This window comes from Zonotrichia albicollis, chromosome 2, assembly GCF_047830755.1.
Source record: "Zonotrichia albicollis isolate bZonAlb1 chromosome 2, bZonAlb1.hap1, whole genome shotgun sequence".
Taxonomy (NCBI): Eukaryota; Metazoa; Chordata; class Aves; order Passeriformes; family Passerellidae; genus Zonotrichia; species Zonotrichia albicollis.
In genome coordinates, this window is record NC_133820.1 from 52,818,065 (window position 1) to 52,843,294 (window position 25,230).

General features: G+C 35.6%; 1 protein-coding gene across 7 annotated transcripts in view; it reads left to right on the top strand.

The window, feature by feature from the left end:
• The window catches only part of CNTN5 (contactin 5), a 619,341-nt gene that overhangs the window by 434,654 nt on the left and 159,457 nt on the right, over nucleotides 1-25,230 (top strand). For all 7 annotated transcript variants that reach the window (XM_074535151.1, XM_074535149.1, XM_005482597.4 and 4 more), the window contains 2 exons: nucleotides 1,147-1,242; nucleotides 22,289-22,492. In XM_074535151.1, coding sequence (XP_074391252.1) covers nucleotides 1,147-1,242; nucleotides 22,289-22,492 — 300 coding nt within the window. The remainder of the gene's footprint in view (nucleotides 1-1,146; nucleotides 1,243-22,288; nucleotides 22,493-25,230) is intronic.

Consider the following 25,230-nt stretch of genomic DNA (forward strand, 5'->3'; position numbering starts at 1 on the left):
CCCAATGCACATTCAAAGCAGGAAATGGAAGAAAATATATTTAAAGGTTGCTACAACTAATAGGAAAAAAACATTTTTTTCCAAATCCTCCTTTAATGTTTCCTGAATCTTCTGTATCCTTTTCAAAGATATCTTGTTGCTGCTCTCTTCACCTTGATCCACATCAGATGGAACATTCTCTAGAAAACCCCTGAGAGAACAGAGGTTTTAAACACCATCACTGGCTCTGAGGAATAGGTGAAGACATTAACAATCTGATGGCAGAACTGAACTCTCGTATCTCTTTATTATAGATATAAATGCTAGAGTATTATTATCCACAACAAATATGAATCCATGCTGAGTGTTCTGTGTGGTAAATGGAATAATAGGATCTTCTGGTTGAGAGGCTTTAAATAATCACAATGAACTGTTCATAGCAGTGCCCTGCAACTTTATTCAAAATTTTTGTTCCAATAATGAAATGCTTCGTATTGCCCTGATGGAGGGAAACTTTTGGAGGGAAAACATGTTTACTCATACTGGTTTGTACTTATAGCATCAGAGAAATCAGAAGAAAATTATTTGAAAAAGTAAATGTGCTATAGAGTAGCAATGTTCTATAGTTTTAGAACCAATGTGCTGATTTTCCTTTCTGTCATAACCATGTCCTGTGTGCAATGTCCAAGTGGGGTCTGCAACATCTTCAGTCTGGATGTTAGTTGAGGTATTCCCTCCAGCTGTATTTCTTCGTTTTCACTTCATATGAATCCCTTCTACCAAGGGAGAAAATCAAGCATATAGTAAAAGGAAAGAAAAGTACTATCATATGTATTTGTAAATGGAATATAATGGAATATATATATATATATATATATGTGTGTGTGTGTGTGTGCGTGTGTGTGTGTGTGTGTGTATATATATATATATATATATATATATAGTCTGCTGCTTTTTTTTCATCCTGTATGCAAACGCACTAAAAAAGGAATAAAGTGCTGATGCAACACAGAATTTTTTATAAAGCAAATAGATTTATTTTTCAGGCCCTCCTATTATAGATCAAGGTATGAAAAAGCTTTAAAAGAGGAAATAAAATGGAAGTCGTGGCAGCCAAAAAATTTAAAATCTTTGGTATGTAACCAAAATGTTCTGTTCTTTTGATAGATCTGGGGAATTTTAGTGGTCGGACAAGAAGTGCTGTATCTGTACGTGAAGGCCAAGGAGTTGTTCTGATGTGCTCCCCTCCACTTCATTCTCCAGGTACAGTAGGCTGCAGCCTGTATTCATGCTCCTCCTTTACAGTTTCCTCATTATTGGGTGCCCAGGACTTTAGATACAGTATGTATTTGATTGTGGAACTTCAAATATGAGATATCCACCATCCTCCTGACAGTTTTTGGAGTACCAAAGGACTAATTCAAGCTCACATATTGCAAATGCCAATGAATAGCAGCAAAGTTTCTGCTAGAAGAGTGTCTAATTCCTAGTACAGAACTTGAATGTAACAATAGCCTCCATGCCACCAATAGGGAACATGGCTGCCTTGAAGTCACAAAAGATTGCTTATAGTGTTTAGAAGCCTTCAGAAATTGCTCCAAATTCCTATGTCATGGTACTTTTGTTGAATATAAATTTTATCTCCTTTTCAGCAGTAGAGACATGATTTAGTTACTTCCTTTCACTGTATAACTCAGTTTCATAAAACTGCATCATTGCTAAAAGTCAGAATTACCATAAATTCTATGAAATGCCTGTTGATTCCCACATGAAAACATAGGTATTCCAGAGAGGTTACTTTTTTGCTTTTCAAATTGACGCTCCTGCAAAAATCAGTAGACAGCTGGGGACATCCTTATATCTCCGTGCCACACAACACCTGGAGACACCATGCTAGACAGAACAACTTGGTTTTCGGCAGATGTGGTATAGCCTATCCTTTTCTTCTCTGGGAAATGAGGTCTGTACTGAGGGGATTTTTCTACTCCAAATTTTAGGCCTGAAGAAAAGTAACATTGCAGATGGAAAATAAAGTCTCCTCTGAGTTTCTGTTAGAGAAATGTGTTCAGTATCTATTTATACTGCAAGGATTGTTATTACTGTATTACAGTTATCAATGCCATCTCTCTGTTTTTCTCTCTTCTGAGCAAATTCTCTTGTGGTTGCCTCTACAATCTCCTTCTGAGTTTGACAGTGCAGTCTATATGATGCAGCTGAGTACATGATGTTAAGGCTTGATAGTGATAAGCAAACTGAGAAGGAAAAGATGTAGACAGAAAAAGTGAGTGGTAGTTTCAGCAGTGCAGCTGAATTTCATTTCCCCAAACAAGCTGAGATTGAAAAGATACATGGACATTAATCAAGAGTAAAACTGTCATACACCTTTTAACAGCTGCCATTCCACAAAATGCACCTTTACATATCATCAAAATATTTAGAATTGTTTTCCTGAAATTATGCTTCTGCGTTTTATTTTGTCAGATTTTAACACTATTGTTACACAGATATTGCCTTTGATGGTGAAAATCAATATCCTTCATTTTCATCACTGGGACAGCAAAACCCCTGCTGTGCTAACTACAGTGCTCAGAAACAGCATTCAGTCATTTTAATTTATATTGTTTGAGTACCAGTAGGCTATGCCAACAGGAAAATTACTTCCAGAAAAATATTTTTATCCTCTGTTGGCATAATTTTTTCACCATTGCTAAGCCAGAAAAGGTTCTACAGAGTAATGAAGTAATCTACAAAAGCTGAAAAATAGCGCTGATATGCACATGTAAACATAAGATCCTATCAATGGGAAGGGGACTCGGCCTCCCTTCGTTTTGTTCATTACATAATGCAAGTAATTCAGTTCTTCATCCAAAGGGCTGTCAATCCCTGGAATAGGCTGTTCAGGGAAGTGGTAGAGTCACAATCCCTGGAGGTATTTGAAAAGTGTGTAGATGTGGCTATTAAGGGCATGGATTATTGTGGAACTAGTACTGCTTTACTGCTTGGACTTAATGATATTAGAGGTGTTTTCCAACCTAAATAAATCTGTGATTCTATCACAGGAAATTTGCTTTAGAAATCTGTGATTCTATCACAGGAAATTTGCTTTAGCTTCTTCTTTGCAAAGTGCTGGGGACCAGTAAGTTCTTGTTGTACAGCAGTGGGACTGCAAGTGATATTCATACAATGCCTGGAGTCCTCCTGAAAGGAGGAGAGCTACATCTACAGGCCTGGTGGTGTTTCAAAAATAAATCATTTTACAAAGTACTGGCAATAAAATACAAAACATTAATGAAAGTTGACTGCCAGATCAGAGTCCATTTGTAAAAAATAATTCTGGACAAAACCTGAAATTTCAGAATGAAGTGTATGAATTTAATTCTGAAATTAAAAACAAATATGAAAAGCCCAGGTAAAAAGGTCTTTTGCCAAGCAGAGGTACTTCAAGTATTTGTGTGCAGGAACATCTAAAATTTTTTTTAAAGCATTCAGTTTTTCAGTACTCCATTTTAGTTTCTGTGTCTGATTTGCAAAGATGGTATTACCTTCTAAATAGCCCTAAGAAATTTTGAACAATGAATTACCCAGGAGACAAACTTTCAAGTGGATCCTAAGATATTATAGTGGATACATCTCATCTAAAGACTATTCAGAGCATGTTTGCAATGTGTGAACATCTCAAATTAACAAGACCATGAGTTATGGGAGTATTTTTGATGATAGAGAATTTTTTGTGGATGAACACTGCAAGCTTTGCGATATTGACTTGTTCACATTGATCAGCACCTTTAGAAATAATTTTCAATTACTTATCACAGGAGATAAATCCATGATACAATATCAAGCCTAATAATGCTCCACAACACCGTAAGCCATTTGTCCTTCAACAGAATCCCATTCCTCAATCTCTCCAGTCAATAACTGCATATGAGCTTGCCCAGGAACTTCAACTTGAGCCCTTTTAGACACTGTGGGAAAAGAAAGATGACACAGCGAAAGAACACTGTATGGAGAGAGATATAGTTTTATTAACATATTTTCAAATGGAGGATAAAGTAAATACTTTTGATTAAATAGTATCTACATTCTATTCTTACAGAATACAATTTTAGAAAAAAGTCTGAAAGCCTTTACAAAGCTCACTGACTGGAAAAAATACTACCTTAATTTCTTTTGACAAGATTTTAATCAGAGAGGCAGTTTCATATGCCTATAGACTTGATTTCTGTTTATTTATGCTGTGGTATATTATCAAGAGGTAATGCATTAAACATGCAAACACACACAAACTTGTGATGTATTTATATTATTCATATAGGCTTTCATTAGATTGTTGTCCAAATATTTTACAGGGAAAACAAGGGGGAATGTGGGGTGGCAAGCACACCTGAAATAGATTCTAAATGCTGCCATGCAGATTCAGATGAGAGAATTATCTCTTTAGTTTAATAAATAAGTTTTTTAAGTTATTGTCATCTTTGCTGAGTATTAGCAAGGCAACAGACTATGGGAGATTTTCTGGAGAGACATTATCCACTCCTTCAAAATGGGGAAGGAAAATACTTTCAATGATAAGATTTTTCTCCCAATTCTTTATGTCAAACAGCCGCCAAGAGATTGTCACCTCCTGCTTTTCCTGGACCATTGCTCATAAAAAATGCTGCCTCTTGCTTCCTTGGGAGTGCTGTATCATTTTGATGTGCCTACTCCAGAAGCTTTCCCACTAGTGCTGTTTTTGTTGCTAATCCTTAACTTCTCCCCTGTGAAATATATTAAATGTGGATAACTTGATCATTCATAAACATAACAATTTATCTTTTTTTTTCTTCCATAAACAGAATATCTGATTCTTCCCAATTATTTCTTTTCTCCAAGAGGCATTTCCTAGTGAGTTAACTCTTAGTTGTCCTTACTATGCAAGAGTTACATTAATTACTGACTGCTTAAATAACAAACATTTGATGTTTCCAATTTAAAATGCCTCTACTGCTTTCTTTTCATAAACAGGATTATGGTTTTTCATTGTGGTATTCTAAATGATGTAAATATAGGGTTTTATTCAGCCATTTAATCATCTTAATTACAAGGTTTACCATAGCAAGATTAAAAATGAATGGAAGTTTTCATCCAGATTTACATGTTTCCCTCAGAATTAATACTTTCAGCTGAGATTTTCAAGGCTTTTATTCAAGGCTTTCAGTATGAGCTTAATGGAGAACGACGATTCCCATTGTTAGAATGAGTAGAGCTCTGATGCACACAGGGGAAGGCAGATGTGAGCTCCATCCTGCCTCAGAGGGATGCTGCCGTCTGGAGGGAGCTCTGCTACATAATCTATCTGCAGCATGTGACATCTGTACAGATGTTAAACTCTAACTTTTTTTTTTAATCTCTTTCTAAAGGGTAAAGCTGATCTTACAAAGTTTGGAAACTGTGCTGTAAGCTGCATCTTTTATACCTCCCCTTCACTGTTATAAAACTGTACTTTTCATGAGAAAAGTTTCATCAAAGGTGATTAATGCCAGTGCCATGGGGATCACAGACATCCTTGTCTGGATGTCTGCATACTGTGCTGCTAAACAGGCAAGCTGCTAAAAATTCCTGCTACTGTGCACTAGAAAATTTTGTCCTGTTCTTCTGTTACCTACACAGTTTTCTTGGTCCTCATATTAATTGGAGAAACTCACAAAAAATAAAGTTTTTTTAAGTCATTCTAAGCTCCTATTTATGTGTACTTCAGACACAGTCAGACATCCACCTTGGAAGTAAACACAAACCTATCACTTCTTACTGTTCAGGGTCTGCTGAAGGAACGTGAAAGCTGCATTTGCATTAAATCTGCAGTTTAAGATTGCAGCTTCTCTACTAGTTGGAAACCAAGTCCAACTGAAGTCAAACATAGCCTTAGAAGTCCTCTGTTTTGAACACTGCACAAATTATATATAAAAATAATAAGACAGGCTGTAAATCACCTCATTCAGGTAGAGAATGGTTAGTAAATTTCTCCAGGCAAATTAGTTATGATAACAAGATGGTTATATTTGGGCTGGACTGCTCTTAGTGTGCTCATTACCTTGTTTACAGACAATTGGCTCAGGTAGCTACATGCAGGACACAGAAAATTCTGTTCTGAAGGGGTCCATGCATCCTCTGGATCTCAATTTACTAAGCTGATTTTGGGAATACAATTCTCAGATGTCTGTCTATATATATCTGAGGGTCACAAGGTTTTTTTAAGGTTATGTTGTTATTTTAATTTTAAGTCCCAAGATCCAGACACCCAACAGTGGCATTTTAGTCCACAACATCAGATAACTTCTGTCCTAAATCTAACCATTACCAGTTTCTTCAAAATCACAGGAAGCCTTCAATATCTTAGTTTTCTGATGCTCCAGCCCTCTCTAGGCATGAGTGGGTGCACTTCATCACATTAACCTGTCAGTAGAGGTGAAATTTCTTCCTGACCGTGACTTTTACTGTATTAAACAATATTATGTATTAAGCAGCAAAGTAACATTCAGATTCTTTTCTATTATATGGTTGTTTTGGGTTTTTTTCCCCAAATCTGAATTTTCAAACTAGCTTTAGCGTAGAAAGCTAAATAATTTGCTTCCAGGAGAGGCCAGTATGCTGCTGAAAGTGACATCTCTCCTTTTGCCTTGAGACCAAGGCAGAATTGCTTCTCTGGCACCTATCAAAGCACAGGAAACTCACAGTTTACCAAAAAAGCTGGGCAGGGCATGCCTCTAACCATGACTCTCCCATAAGCTAAACAGAACTTATTAATCACTCAATACCTTCTCTTAGTTTGTAGAGGTCAATAAGTATGAAGCTGGTGTTGGTAAGTTGAACACTTCACATTCACTGTAAACAATTGTCATCTCTCCCAAACTGCTAAACTTGCTGAGAAGGTAGAACTGTCCAATGCTCCAGTATACTTTCCCTTCTACTAACAAAAGTGAGGTTGAGAGGAACACTGATGTTTGAGGATTGGGGCGTTTTGTTGTGGTTGTTGTTATTGTTTTTTCTCCTTAAAAGTTTATATTCTTGTTAAAATGGAAGCCAAATCCTAGTCTCTTAGACTTCACCAGCTGTTGAACTGCTCTAAGGGATCTAATATGGATCCTATAGAGTACACTATATTACATTATACTAATATACACTATAGAATACTCAGTTCTGCTTTGTTTTTCTCATAATTGCATGCAATAGTTTGTTCTTCACTTGTTTTGATTCCTAGTAGGAGCCTGAAGCTGGGAATCAGAAATAGGCCCGCTTAAGTAACAGTAGTAGAAAATAATTGCTTACCGTACAGGATGGAAAGATTTATGTAATAAACACTTATTAGGTCACATATAAAATACATGACAAGTTTCTCATCTCTACTTTGCATGTCTATAACTTATAAATTATCCAGGCAGAATGTTTTAAAACCTCTGTTTGAGATTCTGTGTACCAGAGTTAGATCATGAGTCGAAGGGTTCCTGCATTTCCCTATTAGATTTTATTATAGTCTTGTGATGATTTGTCCTCTATGGATAACTTGAATAAACCTTAAATTTTGCTTTTCAGTAATGAGAGAATAAAAAGCATTAGAGGACAGGTTCAGAGTATCTCAACATTTATTTTCCTGTCATAATTCTGTGTTAACTTCATAGGGTTATCTTATCTCTTCATACATCACATATTTGCTTGGAAGAATCATAAAGGTGTTTCACTCTTGCATCGTCTACTTTGTCACTTTTACTAGACTGCTTTTGAAGCTTTAATGTCTTATAATGATAATTCACATGGGTGTTATCCTTAAATAGAATGTCCATGGCCCCTGACATTGCTCAGCATAGGAATATGTGTTCTTTATTTGTGCAACTGATTGATGACCATGCCTGTAGATTTCATTATGGAATGAAAAAATGCAATTAACTTTTTTTCTTCTATGGTCTTTTCATTACTCAATACATGACCAGTAATTTGGCTGCTGACTTCCCTGAAGCACATTTTAAGGTTTCCTTCCTCAGTCTTGTTAAAGGCATTCATCTGAGGATATGAAATTTAAGAGTTTGGGGATTACAAAATTTTTTTGTAGGGCAGCATTTTAACACGCTGTATTTGCCAGAGTGGAGTTACTCCTAGTCTGTTGGTGATGTGTTGTCATTAGATTTTAATTGCATTTTAATGATTGCACGTGCCCCAAATTCTAGACAATGTCTGTATAGTAGGTGTATGGATAAATAAGTCTAGATTTTCTCTCATTTTTTGTTTGGTTGGGTTTCTTGTGTTGTTGTTGTTGTGGTTTTGGTGAGTTTTTCTGAGTTTTGGATTTTTTTTTTGTTGGTTGGTTGGTTGGTTGGCATTTTTGTAGTTTGAAATGTCCCTACACCCACTGGATCACTCACAGGAGCTGTTTGTCCCCTCAGGGACTATGAAAACGTAGTGAGAAGAAGACGGTTGACCTTGCCCAATTAAGGCAGCACACAACAATGGATGATGGGGGCAGCCCTGACAGGGCTCTCCTTAAGGGATGTGTGCTGTAGTTTCACAGTCACAGTATTGTCTACATATATTACCCCAGCTGACAGCTCAGGAGAAACAAAGTGAAAGGAGATACCAAGAAAAGAGGGAGAAGCATGAGAGATTAATTAATTTTTAAAATATGTGGAGTGAGTTGGCCCTCAGGCTCATGCACTATTGCCTCTCAGGCACCAGCTGTACATGACTATTTGTCTACAGCCTGACAAATAAGACAATGATGAAAAGTTTCTCTAGTGGGCAAGCTCCTCTTCCCTCAAGACAAGTTACTAGCCAGTTACTGATATGTCCCAACCAATTAGGCATAACTAGCAGAAACCTCTTAGTTTAGGGGTTAAACCAGACAGCATTGTCCTGCCAGTTTTAACAGAAATGGATGCTCAGGGTATCGAATCAACTTTTCCTCAGCTTGTGTAGGAAAAGTACCAACTAAAATGTTGCACAAATGCTTTCTGTGGCAATGGTTACACAATTTGTAAAACAGCAGCAGCCCAAGGTTCACAGATTTAAGACTGATGTCACACACAGCAGTTACCATCTCAGAGGTACAGGGCTCTCCCGGAACTGACCCATTCATAGTTACCTTCCCATCAGAATCCATTCACTCTTTAGATGCAATGTTTTACTAAGCCTGGAAAAATATCATTTCACTAACATGTCAACTAGCTAAATATCAGAAAGCCCATTTTGTTCAAGTTAGAAAATTCCTAATTAATCCTAATTACCTCTCCCTATCACAGAAAATAATAGAGTGAGAATGCACACATTAATCTGTGCAACTAAGGGAAAGAAGCCAGAAATACAATGCTGATCAGATAGCTGAAACAAGAGGAAACAGAGACAGAAGTGAGAAATTATCTATTACTAAGTTTCTGGATTCTAGCTTTTTATCTCCATGACCATTGTGATGAAATCTTAAAGGATGCAAAAAAACCAGGATGAAAACAGGGGGAGTTTTCAAAAAATGCAATTCTCCCCACACTAGGCATAATTAGCTGAATTCAATGGTGATTTTGGTAGAGATGACTACTGCAAATGTTAGGAGACCAGGTTTGATTCAGAGGCAGAAGGCTTTGGACAAAACCGATCTGAGTTCTGCCAGATTCTGCTAATAAGTTTCTCTATATAATAAAGTCATTTATTCCTTATTTTTTAAGTATGAAAGGGAACTTACGACCATTCGAGGTGATTCAAAACTTAATGAGACAGAGATTTTCATAAAACCCAATTTAATCAGTTCAGGAAGATTTTTCCAAATAAATTAAGTGGTACGAATGGTTGGGATATCTTGTTTGCATTTTTCTTTTTCAAACGGAAAACTAGAAATTGTTTAGAAATACATATATATATATATATATACACATATATGGATGTATTATGGGTTTTTTTCCCATACTATCAAATTATAACTGGCATGAAGGCAGCTATAATTTAACATTAAATATGTTAAAGGCAATTGCTTGGATTTTTCAAGGAGAAAATGACTGGATAGGTATAAGCATAATAATGTAAGAGTTCAGACAGCAATCTGATTATAGCCAGATCTGAATCACTGTACAGCAGCACATGTACATTCTATATCTTCTAGCAACAAATTATGTTTTCCAGACCAGTTATAGTGAAAAGGTGACTCTTTATGACCAAAATGTCCTCTTTTTAAAAATTTAATAATTAATATCACTCTTAATTCTGATAATTTGATTACCCATTCTATCTCCCATGTTCTTATGCTCTGTTTCAATACTGGTAAAATTTTCCTTAATTTATATGTTTATTGGAGCATTAATTTCCATGCTATTTTTCCTCTTTCAAAAAGTAAGAAAATGTCCTATAGGAGACTGCAGGGATAAAAATTCAGGAGTAGGAAGAGAGAATGAAAAGAAGGATGTAGGCAATAGTGATAAAGTATTTGACAGCTTGGCTTTTCCTGCAGATCCACAAAGTCCTTTAGGAGTTTAGCAAGCTAGTTTCAATCCCGAAGAGTCTATTCTCACCTCTATCAAATGTGAGAAGAAAGAAGCAATACCTATTTTCCAAAGGATAATAGTGGATGATCTATAAAGAAAACATCAAAGAAAGACTAAAATTGCACTTATTTCCAATCCATTTCTTGTGATTTTACAAGATCCAGATTTTTGTTGCCAAGAATCAGAAGGAAAACCTTCCAAATAATATTAAAATTGATAACAAAAATGGCAGTTTTTAAATTAAAGCTTTCAGGTGCACAAAATATACTTATGTGCACACACAGGATTGAATTTTTCCAGTTTTTTTAAGTTTAACTAATTAGTATATCTGGCAAGTACATCCAAAGGGAGAAAGGTTGTTAACCCACCCTTGGACCTGCTCCACTGGCGTTCTTAGCCCTGTATCTTGTAATGCCTCCCACCTTCAGGTGCAAAGCAGGATGTTCTTGTTAGAAATTGTTCCCCTTGAAAATAAAACCAAACAGAATTTCAAGAGTGTGGCATAATGTGTGAGAAAGGATAATTACCATTCTAGAGTGTCAGAAAGTGCTACAAGCTATACAGCTATATATTAAAAATCTGAAAAGCTACAAATATATGAAAAAGCTAAAAATATTGAGGCATCATGTCACAATTCTTTCCTACTCCTAAATTAAAATGGATTTTGAAAAACAGAATAAGACTTCTGAAAATTATGTACATAATCGGCAGAAGAGAGTGATGGACTTCCTGCTGTTTGCATTATTTTATTAATGATATTTCCTTTAGAATAAACAAAAAGAATAGGAGAGTTGGACAAATACCTTCTTCCATTTGATACCTATGTGCAATGGGACACATCATATGTATTTAAAATGCTTCACTTTGCTATTGCTGAGGGTTTCAGGAGGGGATACATAATCCTGTGATAGTGGTCTAGGCTAAAAATAAGACAATAGAAGGCTACATATTATGTCTCAATAACCATAATGTGACAAGTAGAAGATGGGTGGAAGCAGTTCACCGGGTTTCCAGCAGTGCAGAACAGTATGCACAGGGATGCAACAGTGTAATGTCTGTATGTAGAAACAGGTAGGAGTTGCATTCTCAACACTGTTACACTTTAAATGATTTATTGTTGCTGACGTTATTTGTGATGATTTATTTGTACAACATGGCTGAACAGCAATATCAGCATTCTGGGGCAATTTGCTAATGTGACATGTTTCTTCCTCTTTGTCTGCACTTTATTTTTTAATGAAGGTGGAAAAAAATCATCTGTCGCCATCGATCTTAGTATGTAAAAAATTTCTTTTGAACTATAAAATTGGTTTTATGCTATTCTCTGTGGCATATGTTCCCCAGTTCCATTATGTTCAGAACAATGTAATGGCCAATCCATTCCTTGGTACATTTAAGACTAGAAAATACATCAAGAAGGAGCTGAGCACAAGACCTTTAACATCTGGGGGATTACGAAATTTATACTGTTATGTTGTTGTTTGGATTTTTTACATATTTGAAAATCATATTTGGAGGGAGGATGAGAGAATAGCTACATGTACCTGATGATCATCCACAAAAGTCCCAAGGATTCATTGTCTCTAAAGTTTTGTGTGTGTCTTTTGGCATTTCTTATAGATGGAAAAAGAACTGGTGAGAAGAGGAAAAAATATTAGAAACTAAAAGAATTATGTGTTAGTGGAGATATCCATTTGACTATAGCTTGATTCAGGACTGCTGGAAAGTCACTTCCTTTTATTGCCTTAGGGTAAGAAATACTATAGGATCAAAGAATCAGGCCTGAGAAAGATTCATCAATCATATTGTGTTATGCCCATGGTGGAATTCACCAAGCACTGACCTGCAAATAGACCCAGCAAAAGCCTTTATATTTATATTAAAACACTTAATATCAAGAGAATATAAAGCAGAGAGGCAGTGGGCTATGTCTTAAGTTCACTGTGTACAGCCATGCAAGGGTAACTCCACTGACTCCAAGAACCTACGTTTTGACAGTACAATTCCTATGACAACAACTACATGTATAGAATGGTGAATTCTGCTAAAAAAGAGTGGTTTGAAGTATAAACTAGAGCTCTACTTGCCTTTTATTTTCATTTCTATACCCAGAAGCCTGAATTTAAATCTTGTTAAAGAAATCTTTCTGCTACTATTAATCCTTCTTGGCATTAGGAATCAAGGTGACTGCGATGTAAAGGGACAAATTTAAATTGCTTCTTTCTTTTAAGAACAAAAAACTGAACTGAAACATATATATATAAGTCCTTGAGAGACTGATACTATTATAATTGAAGTACTCGTGAGCATTTGTAGCCAAATTACAGAATTTGCTTTTCAGAGTTTCTTCTGCTGAATAAGGAAAATTACACATTTTGCATCTCTCAGATGACAAAGACTTAAGACAGACCAATATTCTACAAATTTGGATGATCATCATCCAAACATTACTTCTGTTTTACTGTATTGAAAAATGTCCTATTTATGCCTTCAAAATGCACTATCTATTGGAATCATTAAAATAGTCATAAAATGAAATTTCCATGCAAAGTAGTCATCCCCTTGGATGAGGGACTCTGGGTTCCCTACTAGTCAAAAAGCTCTGGAGTAGGATTTTTTGTCATACTCACCACTGCATCAAACTTAGAAGAGAGCAGAGAGTGCTGCAGTAAGTATCACCAGTGTCATTCAATTATAGAGAAAATCAAGTGTCATAACATGATCAGAGAACAAGACAAACTAAAGTGTGAATGAAAAAAAAATTAAAAAACCCTTTAAATTCTGTCGAATGTTTTGCCAGAGAAAATAATTTCCACACATATTCTACACAATGATGTTTTCCTAGCATTAAACAACATATTCATTATTTTCCAGTGCCACAATTTTCATATGAATGCAATAGTTAGTTAAGCATTACCACAGAATCCTTGTTCATTCAAATTATTAAGGAACAATCAGCTTGTAGATTCAACACATTTCCATCATTAAGATGGTTCTAATAATAATAAGCTATCTAAATAAGAGTTTATCAGTGATGTTTTCTGCATTTTTACCTTTGACAAATTTTATATTTCCTGTAGATCAGTGATTACAAATGCATAGGTTTCTGTTAATTCTTAAAATGATCAGCAGGAGAGGACAAAGAATTCCACATCTGGTCCTCTTGATCATGCTGTGCAGTCAGCTTTTATTCCCTTCAATGCACAGTAAGTTAATTTTATGTTTATTCTCATATTTTAGTCAATATGTTCTTTTATAAAATATGAATTTGAATTCTGGACCCATTACAGAAACTTTGCTCTCTTGGTCAATACAAAGAATTATAAAAATGAGTTAGTTTGACTAGATACACTTTCTTCCAATATTGTTAATTATATCTCACTATTTAAATTAGATATTAATCAAATCTCATATCACCCACTGAACTATTTCATCTAAGATTGAAACAGATAAATTTTTAATGATGTGTATTATCTTGATTACCCTTTCTAATGAAAGACCAAATTTAGTTCTTCTCTTTGGAAATTACTAATCATAGAATCATTTAGATTGGAGAAGACCCTTTAAGATCATCGAATCCAGCAACCCTAAGTGCCATGGCTATATGTCCTCTAAATACCTGCAAGGCTTGTGAATTCATCACTTCCCTAGAAAGCTTGTTCCTATGTTCCACAGCATTTTTGGTGAAGGTTTTAATATCCAATTCAAATTTCCCCTGGCACAACCTGCGGCCATTTCTTCTTATTATTTCAGCTTTTGCTTGAGGGAGGAGACTGACCCCCACCTGGCTACAATCTCCTGTCAGGTAGTTTTAGAGACTGAGATCTTCCCAAACCTCTCTTTCTCCAGGCTAAACACTCCCAGGCAGGTTCCTCACAGGATTTCTGCTAAACACCCTTCCCCAGCTCCGCTGCCCTTCCCTGGACACGCTCCAGCCCCTCAATGTCTCTCTGGCACTGAGGGGCCCAGAACTGGGCACAGGATTGGAGCTGTGGCCTCAGCAGTGCTGGGTACAGGGGGACGGTCACTGCCCTGCTCCTGCTGGCCGTGGATTTTTCAGTGGTTTCAATAGTGATTCTCTAGTATTAATTATTTACATTATTTACCTTATTGCTCTTTATCACCTATTTTTTTCCTACTTTTCACAGAAAATAACAATATACAGTGGCATTTGTATTACCTGTTGTGTTATAAACCATAGAACATCAATTTATATGAAGCATTCAGGAATTTCCTATATAAGCGTTGATTTCCATTCCTATCTAAAAAATAAGACTATAAATAACAGAGTTGTTTAAAATCTCTTAATTGCTTCAAAAAATTAATTTTCAAACTTTTTATGTAGTTTTTTTCTGCCTTGTGTTGAGAATTTTCTGTTTCCAGTGTTCACCTTCCTCAAAAAATACTTTCAAATATTATCACAACTTTATTTGTTTCTCCTATCAGGCTCTTCTCCCATAAATTTCTGTGATTTAAATATCTTCTTTATTTACATAAAATAGCAATGTATATTGATAAAATGACCTTAAATATGTCTAAGCATTTCTTTACATGAAAAGGTTACTGAGAATATATATTAAATTAAATTTTATGTTTTGCAAGTGTGTGTGACCTAGAGGAAAGAAAGGCATATTTAGCATTTGAGAATGACCCCTGAAAGAGGTTACAATTACTACAGAACACAGAATGAAAAGCAAAAATGATCAGTGTATTGGATAAATGGTTCATGAGGAATAACACTAAATTCAGCAAAATTCAGATTGCTGTACTTACCAAAGATCAAATATACAAATAAAATATAAAGGAATAAGTGATTAAATGGCATTTTTCTTTAGAAAAATGCAATTTAAAAAAATAACAGAAGACTTAGTAGAATGGATAATTCAGTAGTAGAATTCTAGGACATCCTAAGAGAGCTGCTACCTGTGGAGTATGAGTGACTCTTGTTCCACTTCTCAGTAGTGTTGATGTCCAACTTTGGGTCCTACATTATGAGATGTAGAAAGCAGAGGAGATGAAAACAATAAAATTAAATAAAGGATTAAAAATCAAAACTTTTGAAGAAAAGTTGAAGAGATTTGGCTGATCAAGCCTTGCAAACAAAAGTTTGGTATGCACAGGGGTAATAGTATTCCACTGTAGCTGCAAAAGTTTAATATTGCTTTCCAGTAATGTGTTTTCAGTACTTCCAATATGGAATTTGTTAAAGGCAATAAACAGTATTAAAAAATAATATAGATAAATATTAAAAAACTGTCCAATTATCCAATAAAAAATAGGTTATTGTGAAGATCTAAATTTAGGAATATAAATCACTGAACATTCTTTTAGAGTGTGCTGAGAATATTTGGTCTTGCCTGAGGGAGGAAGAAGGGCCTGAATAATGTGTGGTTTTGATAACACTATTTTGACACATTCTGGAACAGGTTTCTTTTTTTATTATGAGAATCATACCAATGACAATCAAATACATGTGATAATCCAATATCTTTTCAAAGTTGTATTTTTTGTCGTATGCTATGTGGTGTTTTTAAAGAGTGCATGTATGAGAAATACATTTCATTAGTCTTTATATGCCTCAGTGACTGGTTATATTTCATGAATATTGAAGTACAAATGAGACTACATTGGCTGTCTACACTGGTAACTACAATATAATATTTGCATCCTCCAGAACAAGATGAATCCTGACAGTACATTTACCTTTTCTAGAATTTCTTTAGCTATTAACTGTGTGAGTGGTTATAAGAAAGAAAATATTTGGAGATTTATCATTGTAATTGAATCTGAAGAAGGACAAACATGTGATTGGAAGAATTGTGTTTCAGATAAGTGAGCAATACATACAAAGCCCCCAGAGAAGGAAATAACCAATTTAATTGCTAACTGATAAATCAACAATATCTGTTTGCTCCATGTGGGTGTGTTACAATACAACAAATAAATTATGTTCATTAAATATTTTCTTGGAAGATTATTGAGCATTGATAATAAACCATAGCAGCACAGGGAAATGCACCACAATATTTATCTGGTTGCACTGGGAGGATGGAGGAACAATGCATTGTTTTCAATCATTTTAGCTAAAAAGAAGCCTTTTTTCCCTCTTAATGTGAAGTGTTCCCCATTATTAGACGGTACTGCATATTGTACCCTTATTCTCTGGATAGTGTACCGAATATCGTGAGGGAAAAGTTCAAAACTGGGCTTAGCATAAAATTCGGCCTTATATTTTCAGAAGAGGAGATGTAGGCCTATATATTTCCTGACAGTTTATTTCATTCAAACAGTATAATTATATATGCTAAGGGAAATCCATCTTGAAAATTTCATTGAATAGATATATATATTTCAATATATTTCATATATATATATTTAATAATGTATTTGAAATTTATACATACATTTAATATATAGTAAATTCAGCCTGTAATCTTGAGTTTACTTTTTGCTGCTTTACTTATCAATTAAAATATAGCAATAAAAATTTCTTCAGATTTGCAAAAACTTCCAGATTATCTCAGATTTTGGCTGTCATCAGGCATCAATACCATTTATTCATCAAGTACTGCCATCTTGTGGAATTAGAGTAATCAAAGCAAATTCTAAGTGGATGAAGAGAAATATATTTTTCCAGTGGGATGTCCCACTACACAAGAAAATGAAGTCTAGAGCTGGAATTATTTCTTGTGCAAACATTATAACTCCACAGAAGTGCAATTATGGCATGGCTATTTTGCATGCTTTGCCCTCGAATATGCAAAATTTAGCCATGTTATGGACACTTAGGTTTTCAGTGACCTTAATAGAGTTTATATAACAACCTTCTTGTTATGTCTTCACTTGGACCCAAAATACCACTCAGCTAACAGGGCTGCTGAAAAGGCTGTCCAGAAACCTCATGTTAAAAGGATGAATGGAGCAATTTCTTAAGAGAAAATCCCTGAAGCAAATCTGGGAAACATTCAGGCAGTAACAAACACAGGAGTGAATATTTGGTGTTATCTGAACGCTTCAGCACAGCTCTCTTTACAATACTTCAGGCATTATTTCATACTGACCCACAGTGACAGGAACACTTTTACATTGCCATAGTACTGACATTTTCTGCATCAGAATATCTCCAAAAGCACTAGGAAAAATGCTGATATGTGAGTATTCCAGCTCCATCCATTATGGGAAGTACATCACATTGTGACAGTTTAGGAATTAGTGTTGTTTAGCAGAGAAAACAGAACTACAAAAATCATTTAAGAAATTATAGTAAGCAAGATTTCTGACTATAAATTATTTCTGTCAGGAAATAGATGAGCTCTTCTTACTACTTCATCACAAAATGACCCAGATTTTGACCTATATAGCCTAGTAAAAAGTGTTTAATAAAATACAGAAAGAGAATTGGACATTAGGAAGGCTACATTAGGAAGAATTTCCAAATCATTTTCAGAAAAAAATATAAATATTTCCTTAGAGACATCCTTCTGTAAACAAGGTTGGTCATTCACAAAAGGAACTATCAGTTTTGTAGTTACCAAAATTACTTATATAATTTTTACACCAAAACATTATATATGAGAATATAGCAGCAGAAGACTTTTTCAGCCCACCACACATCCAATTACAACTGTTCTACAATACATAATTTCTCCATCTTTTTATTCTCTTTTTCTGTTTGTGTTGATGTAAAGTATCTGTGGATTTCCTTAAGTTGGGAGACAACTGTAATTTCAAGGAAGGGCTCTGCATCCTCTTTGACATTTTGTCCCTGATGTCACATTAAAAATAAAAAAGGTGGGCATAAAAATAAAAAAAACCTCAGCACATCTTCTGAAAAAAAACTCCAAACTTATGTATAATACAGTGTTTAGTTTTATCTTTTGTCTTAAACTTATTTTTCCCTATTGAAAGAAAATTGTGTACAGCATGGAAAAAACATTTACTAAGATTTTTCTCAAAAGCAGATTACTTCATACGGTCCATATCTAAAGTAATTACTTTCTGATTTTAAAGTTCTGGTTTGGTTTACTTAGATTTTGGTAGCACTGACTTTTAGCTTAAAAATTTCTTGAAAGTCAACATTATTTGTCTGTCAGGCTTGAGATGCACCTCTGGAGTACAATATCCCATTGAAAAATAATGCAAGGACAATTGTATTTGTGCTTGGCCAAATGACACTGGTTCTAAAATCTTGTAACATAAACAATTATAGGAAAATTTGGGCTTGAAGTTCAGTAAAAACTGCAGTGAACTGTGTACAAATAGACCTGGTGTCATCCATTTGGTCTTCGGCTTCTTGTTCTCAAATCCTGAAAGTTCACTCAGCAGTTTACCATTTTGTATGAGTAGGATTTCAGATAATATTTAAATACCTTTCTTCCTGTGGTTTACATGTGCTGCTGTGCTGAACTCTTGTGGGACTTGTGACATGTAACTACATCCACTGTTTCAGAATATTTTATTGTGATGTAGAGTATAATTACACATTTGTCTACAGAGAGACAGCTATGTTTTAAATATTGATTTTCCATTATTGTCTTTTTATTAGTTTGGGCTTTTTTTTAATGTGTCTTTTATTCATGTGGTTATTGGCTTATGCTAAAAACTGACAGTAGAAAAACAAAAAAGCAAAATGAAAGAAACCCCCTGGTTTTGTACTTGGCCAGCCTTTGCTAGCAATTTTGTTTTTTACAAACTCTAACTTGTAGTTTTGCTGGCATACAAAACAGAAACAGTCAGAGTCCAAGAATGTGAACAGCAATGCATGATTCATCCTCTTCTTGGGCTGCAAATTTAGAAGTGTGAGATATTTGCACAATGGATCAATGTCAAGGTACACCCATTTTCCCTTAATTGCAGTCATTCTGCGAACACCCTTTTGTGAAATCACTTCTGGAAGATCATCCATCTATTTCTGTCAGCTAAAAAACTGTGGGGTCCCCAGATCCCAAGCCAGCTGTGGTTGTTTCTGACTGGTGTGCAACATTTTCCTGAGATATTTCCACTGAAACCTATGCATAGTGCATGGACATGACCCTCGGAATTTTATTTAAGAATCTGCTGAACTCATTAACCAGGTTTAACAGGAGAAAAAAAAAAAAAAATCATGAAGTGTCTAAGGGCCTTTTCACCTGCAAAGGAGACCAAGAATTCCAGCTGCATTCCAGACCTGAGCATTCAGATGCATTCTTCAAGTATTTTAAAGGGTGTTCCTGGGGTTTTGCTATTTAGAAATGAAAATTAGGAGCAATTCTTTCAATTTCAATGGGCTGACAAGAATCAAGAAGTAAACCGCTAACACTTTCTTCTAGACTTAAGAGTTGGGGCTCCTGGCTGGAATACACAAATGCTTTGAGCTTCAGGTTTGGCGGGAGTTCTGTTACGTTTTTTTGTCTCAGTACACTCTGCCAGTACACATTCATCCATCACACCATTTTTAACAGCAAAAATAATTAAGAAAGTGCCAAAATGACAGTATCCCCCTGGATTCAGCACCAGCACAAAGTATTTTATTTCCTTAGAGGCACAAAAATGTATTGCCTGAAATCTGTTCTTTAGTATTAATTCTAATTAATAAATGAATAATTAATTGTAAGTGGTTTTAGGCTATGAATGGAGAAAATTCTCTTCTGTGTGAACTGCCAGTGAACCCACACTGATGACTGTTTTGGATTTGCTTTGAACTACTTTTAAAGCAGAGCAATTAGTGTGACTGATTACTTTCCATTTGAATTGGTAACAGGTCTTCAGTTAAAGCCTGTGTATTTTCCTTGAACTTGTGTATTCATCATCATTTTGTAGAATTTTGTAGTGCCATGAATAATTTTTTGCCAGATAAAGCATTATGGTAAAATGTGGTAATAAAAATTTCCAAGATATATTTGGGGCATAATTAGTATTTTGCCTGAAACATAACAGAAGAGGAAGGAAAATCTGAACACTCAGAGAACTCTCTGAGAGATCTTAATTCCTTAGAGTCCTATGTAGCCCCCAGAATTACTAATAAATCTAAAAAAGATTTTTAGTAAAAAGTCAATGTGTGCAGTTTAAGTCCCTATTTTGAGATTTTGAGACAGTCTTCCCCTCCTGACAACTAAGTATGTTCAGTCCTTTAACACAGCATTTTTATATTGATACCACAAGGATTTTTAGGAGAGAGTTTTCATCTGATTTCAAAATTAGAGTAAACTTCCTAAAAATTTTTTCAGAAGCATCTTATTAGCACTATATGCACTGTTTGCTTATATTGTTTGAAAAAGCAGTCATTGTGCCTCTTTTTTCCTTTCTCGCCACGGTGTCAGGGGACAGTGCAACACAAGGATAGAAAGGACAAATCAGTTGGAATTCCTAATTCTCTCCATACTGTTATAGTCAAAGTGCACACCTGGCTAAGATGCAGTATGTTTCACACTTCTTACACCAGTTCCTCTCCTATCACTAAAAGGAAACTACATAGCAAAATTTAAATTTCGAGGTGTTTCCTCTCACCCCTTTGACTCTTTCATTTTCAACTAACTTTATATAAAAGTATGAGAGAACCAGACTGACATACTTGAAATTACTGTCTTCCTGTTGCTGCTGAAGATGAGTAGCCACACAAGAAATTTCAGTCTAAAAGCTTGAAATTTCTTATACCAGTGAAGCAGTTTGTGTCTTGGAAAAATAGTGGGGACTTTACATTCCTGGACTAACTTTGGTTTTCTCATTTTGAAGCCAGGTTTTTGAAGGCTACAGGAGGGAGATTACAGAACAAATAACCATTCATCAGATGTGCCAGTTTAAGTAGCGAGCAATATTTTTTCCAATTGTGAAGAAAGAATGAAAAAGTGTAAAATAAGCTCAAAAGGAGAACAACGCATAAAGAAGTATATATAGGGTTAAGGCTTTAAAGTCAGAGTTGGTGAAACTCCACATGAATAATTCCCTGCAAGGAACATCCTGCTAAATCAGAATCTCATTAACTTTACTGATACTTCTAATTCTGAGGCATAAATGAATCTAGGTTTTTATTAAATCATGATATAATCTCATACAGAATAATAGGAAATAACTTTTTTTCCCCTCTACTAATTATTATGAGTATAAAGGGAAAAGTATATAATGTTCAGGTAAATAGAATAGATGATTCATGGGATAAAAATAAGAACCAAGGGAATAGACTTAACAGCTATTTTTAAAAGTCAATGATTTGTTGGTAGCTTTGGTTTAAGGGCTTATTCATTGATCATAGGGATTTAAGCTGCACAATGGAAAGGTTAAGAAATTCTTCAATGAAGCAAATGTAAAAGATAACGCAGTAATATTACCTACAAGGTATGTGGAGTAGTTACTACAATCTAGTGACTTTAAAAAAAATATTCAGAATGAAACCTGTTTATACACAAACATTTGCAGAAGTCATCCACAGCTCTGCAGGAATCATCTTGATATATTTCCCTGCAAATCTGACCTAGTAGAGAAAATAATTCTTTGGATATTATTATTGGTTTGGCCCAAAGACTAGAAAAGGGATTTATTTAATATCTTATTGCTGTTTTCTGAGTCTGATAAATAAATTAATTATTTCACCTGAACTAATTCTGCCTTCACAAGGAACTCATGGATTCAACATTTATGCTACTTTCAAATTCCCAAGGGAAGAAAAAAATATCCTCTTGAATTCTAAACCAAACAAATTAAAGGTTTTTAAAATCTTTAACTTTTTCTCCCCATAGATTATTGAAATAAGGCTAATGAACATTAATTTAGTGTATCTATTAACATGACACAGTATTGTTTCTGCAATTACTTTATCTTATTTTCTTTCTGTGTTCTTTTAGAGATCATCTATAGCTGGGTATTTAATGAATTCCCATCTTTTGTGGCAGAAGACAGCAGGCGTTTCATCTCTCAGGAGACAGGCAATCTCTACATATCCAAGGTGCAAACATCCGATGTTGGCAGCTACATATGCCTGGTGAAAAACACAGTGACAAACGCCAGAGTTTTGAGTCCTCCTACGCCTCTGACACTGAGAAATGATGGTAAGAAAGCATTGTTTCTGGGTACTATGTGGAAAAAAAACCTAAATAAAAATGCTCTAATTAATTTAAAAAACATGATTTTATTATTTTTCAGTATATGTGCCCATTTTCTGTAGAAAATGGCAAAGGGAAGTTGTTCATGAAGGCAATTTCTTTTAGAACATCCAGACCTTGTGAGAATATTTAGCTCTGCGAAGGCTGAAGTGCAAACTGACACCTCTTGGTGTACTTTGTTTAGTACAGTTACTCCACCTTGCTCTTCTGATGTTCTGTCACTGACAGAGAGAAGCACATCTCTTTCATAGGCAATGTCTGTTTCCTTAGGGCTCAGTTCAGTTGCCTCAACCCAGGTGGCCACTGCCACACTGATAATCTCAGGCACCTGAGACATCCACTGGGGACATCCACTGGGGACTGGCAAATGTCACATGGGTCATGCAGACCAGCTGCAAGATGCCAGGAGATTATTCATGTATTTGGCCTCTGTGTAAATACAACACAAAAAAGTTTCCTTAAATACACTGGCAGAAAAAGGAGGAGAATCTTCATCCTTTTCTGGGTGCAGAATATGCCATAGTGTCAGAAGATGACAAAAAGTCTGAGATAGTGCTTTCTTTGCCTCAATCTTAACACCAAAAGCAGTAGTACTCAAGATACCCAACTCCTGGAGCTGGAAGTTAGGGATGGGAACCTGAGTGATACACCCATAATCCAGGAGGGAATGGTTTGTGATCTGCTGTGCCAATTAGATACCCACAAGTCTATGGGCTTGGATGGGATGCACCTAACAGGGAGATGGTGAAAGAGTCCACCAAGCCTCTCTCAATTATTTACCAACAGTCCTAGAAAAGTCCCAAATCTAGAAAAGTCCCAATTGACTGGAAAATAGCAAATATGAGGCCCACCTACAAGAAGGATCAGAAGGACGATCCAAGTTCTGGATTTCACATTTGGGCCACAACAGCCCCAGGCAGTGCCATAGGCCGGGAGCAGAGCGACTGCAAAGCTGACCAGCAGAAAAGAACCTGGGGGTGCTGGCTGATAGCAGCTGAACATGATCCAGAGTGTGCCCAGGTGGCCCAGAAGGCCGATGGCATCCTGGCCTGGATCAGCCAGGCTGTGGCCAGCAGGAGCAGGGCAGGGATTGATTGTCCAGCTGTACTGGGGGTTCTTGAGGCCACATCTCAAATTTGGGTCCTGTTCTGGGCCTCTCAGTTGGAAAGAGGACATTGAGGGGCTGGAGTGAGTCCAGAGAAGGGCAGTCAAGCTGCTAGAGGTGTAGAAAACACATCTGATGAGGGGTGGCTGAGGGAGCTGGGGTTTAGCCTGGAGAAAAGGAGGCTCGGGGGAGGGTTTATTACTCTCTACAACTGCCCAAAAGGAGCTTGCAGAGAGGTGGTGTCAATCTCTGCCATGTCTCAAAGGAACAGAGAAAATGGCTGTTATTTTCCTTCTTTCCAAGATGTTCTACGTTTGATTATGCTTTGTAGTTCCTCGCAACAATTCAGCTCATGTGAATCCACACATATATAAATCAAAGAGAGAAAGAGAGAGAAACTTTTGAGAGCTTTCTTTTATCTTACTTATAACTTTTTCTCAAACAAATATTAGTCCTATGTCACAAACACATCACAAAATCTGGATTTAAACACAGATGACTTAGCTTACTAGAGTAAATTTAAAATATGTTCACCAATTAGAATGGAATTAAGCTGCTTTTTTCATTGTAGCGAATTTAAATTTCCTCTGCATAGCATGTAGCCTCTGCAGCAAAAAGCTGCTCTTTTAATTTATCACTTCCTATTTTCTTTTGCTGGTTTAGTACCTCTGTTAATTATTGAGTTTCAGGTGTTTGTTTAATTTTACTGAATTAACATAGTGAATCCGTATAACATATCTTTTTGGTAATTTTTTTTTTCAAAATTAAAATGCCCAAACATTGACTGCTTTTTTAATCTGTTTGGACTCTGAAAAAAAATAGAATTTCATTGTCATATTTATTATTCATATCTTACTCTATTTATTCTTTATGATATTTCTTCATGCTTTTATTTGGTTCTGTCTTGTGCAAAAATTCAGTAGATTAATTATCTATTTTGTCCTGACAGTACATAGGTAGACAACACCCTGTAAGAAATTGAGAGAGTAAATAAGGATAAAGGCAGCAGTCTACATCACTGAGCTAAGAAAAAAAAAATCTATGAAGGAAAACTCGACAGATTTTTTTTAAATGTCAAGTGGGTAGTAAATACCAGCCTCCAGCAAATTTTTTGTTTCACGGCTGGCTGTCACACCACTGTGATAATCCAACCTTCTGAACTGTGCTGGAGTACTGGGGAAGTGTTTGCACATAGATGAGCAGCTCCTCAGCAATTTCCCAGTCTCCTGACTCATTTTTTCACACACATGAATTTCTACTAGGCTTCCATGCCTTAATTTTAATCTGTTGGTACTTATGAAAAGCTCCTTTCTTGTCATGGAATTCTTCAGTACTTCTTAGTAAATTAGTTGCTTTCCTGTATGACTGAGCAAGTTTCTCAGTGAAAAAACCTCAGCTTTCTACCTAACCTTGCCATCTCCATAAACGTACCTTGAAAAAATTGTTAAGGAAAGTACTGGTTGCTAAATCATATTATTTGGGACATCTGTCTGGTTCCACCTCCCCCACATAATGCAATAATATGGGCCTCTTGAAAAATATCTGGGATTATAATAAAAATTTTCCATAAATCATACTG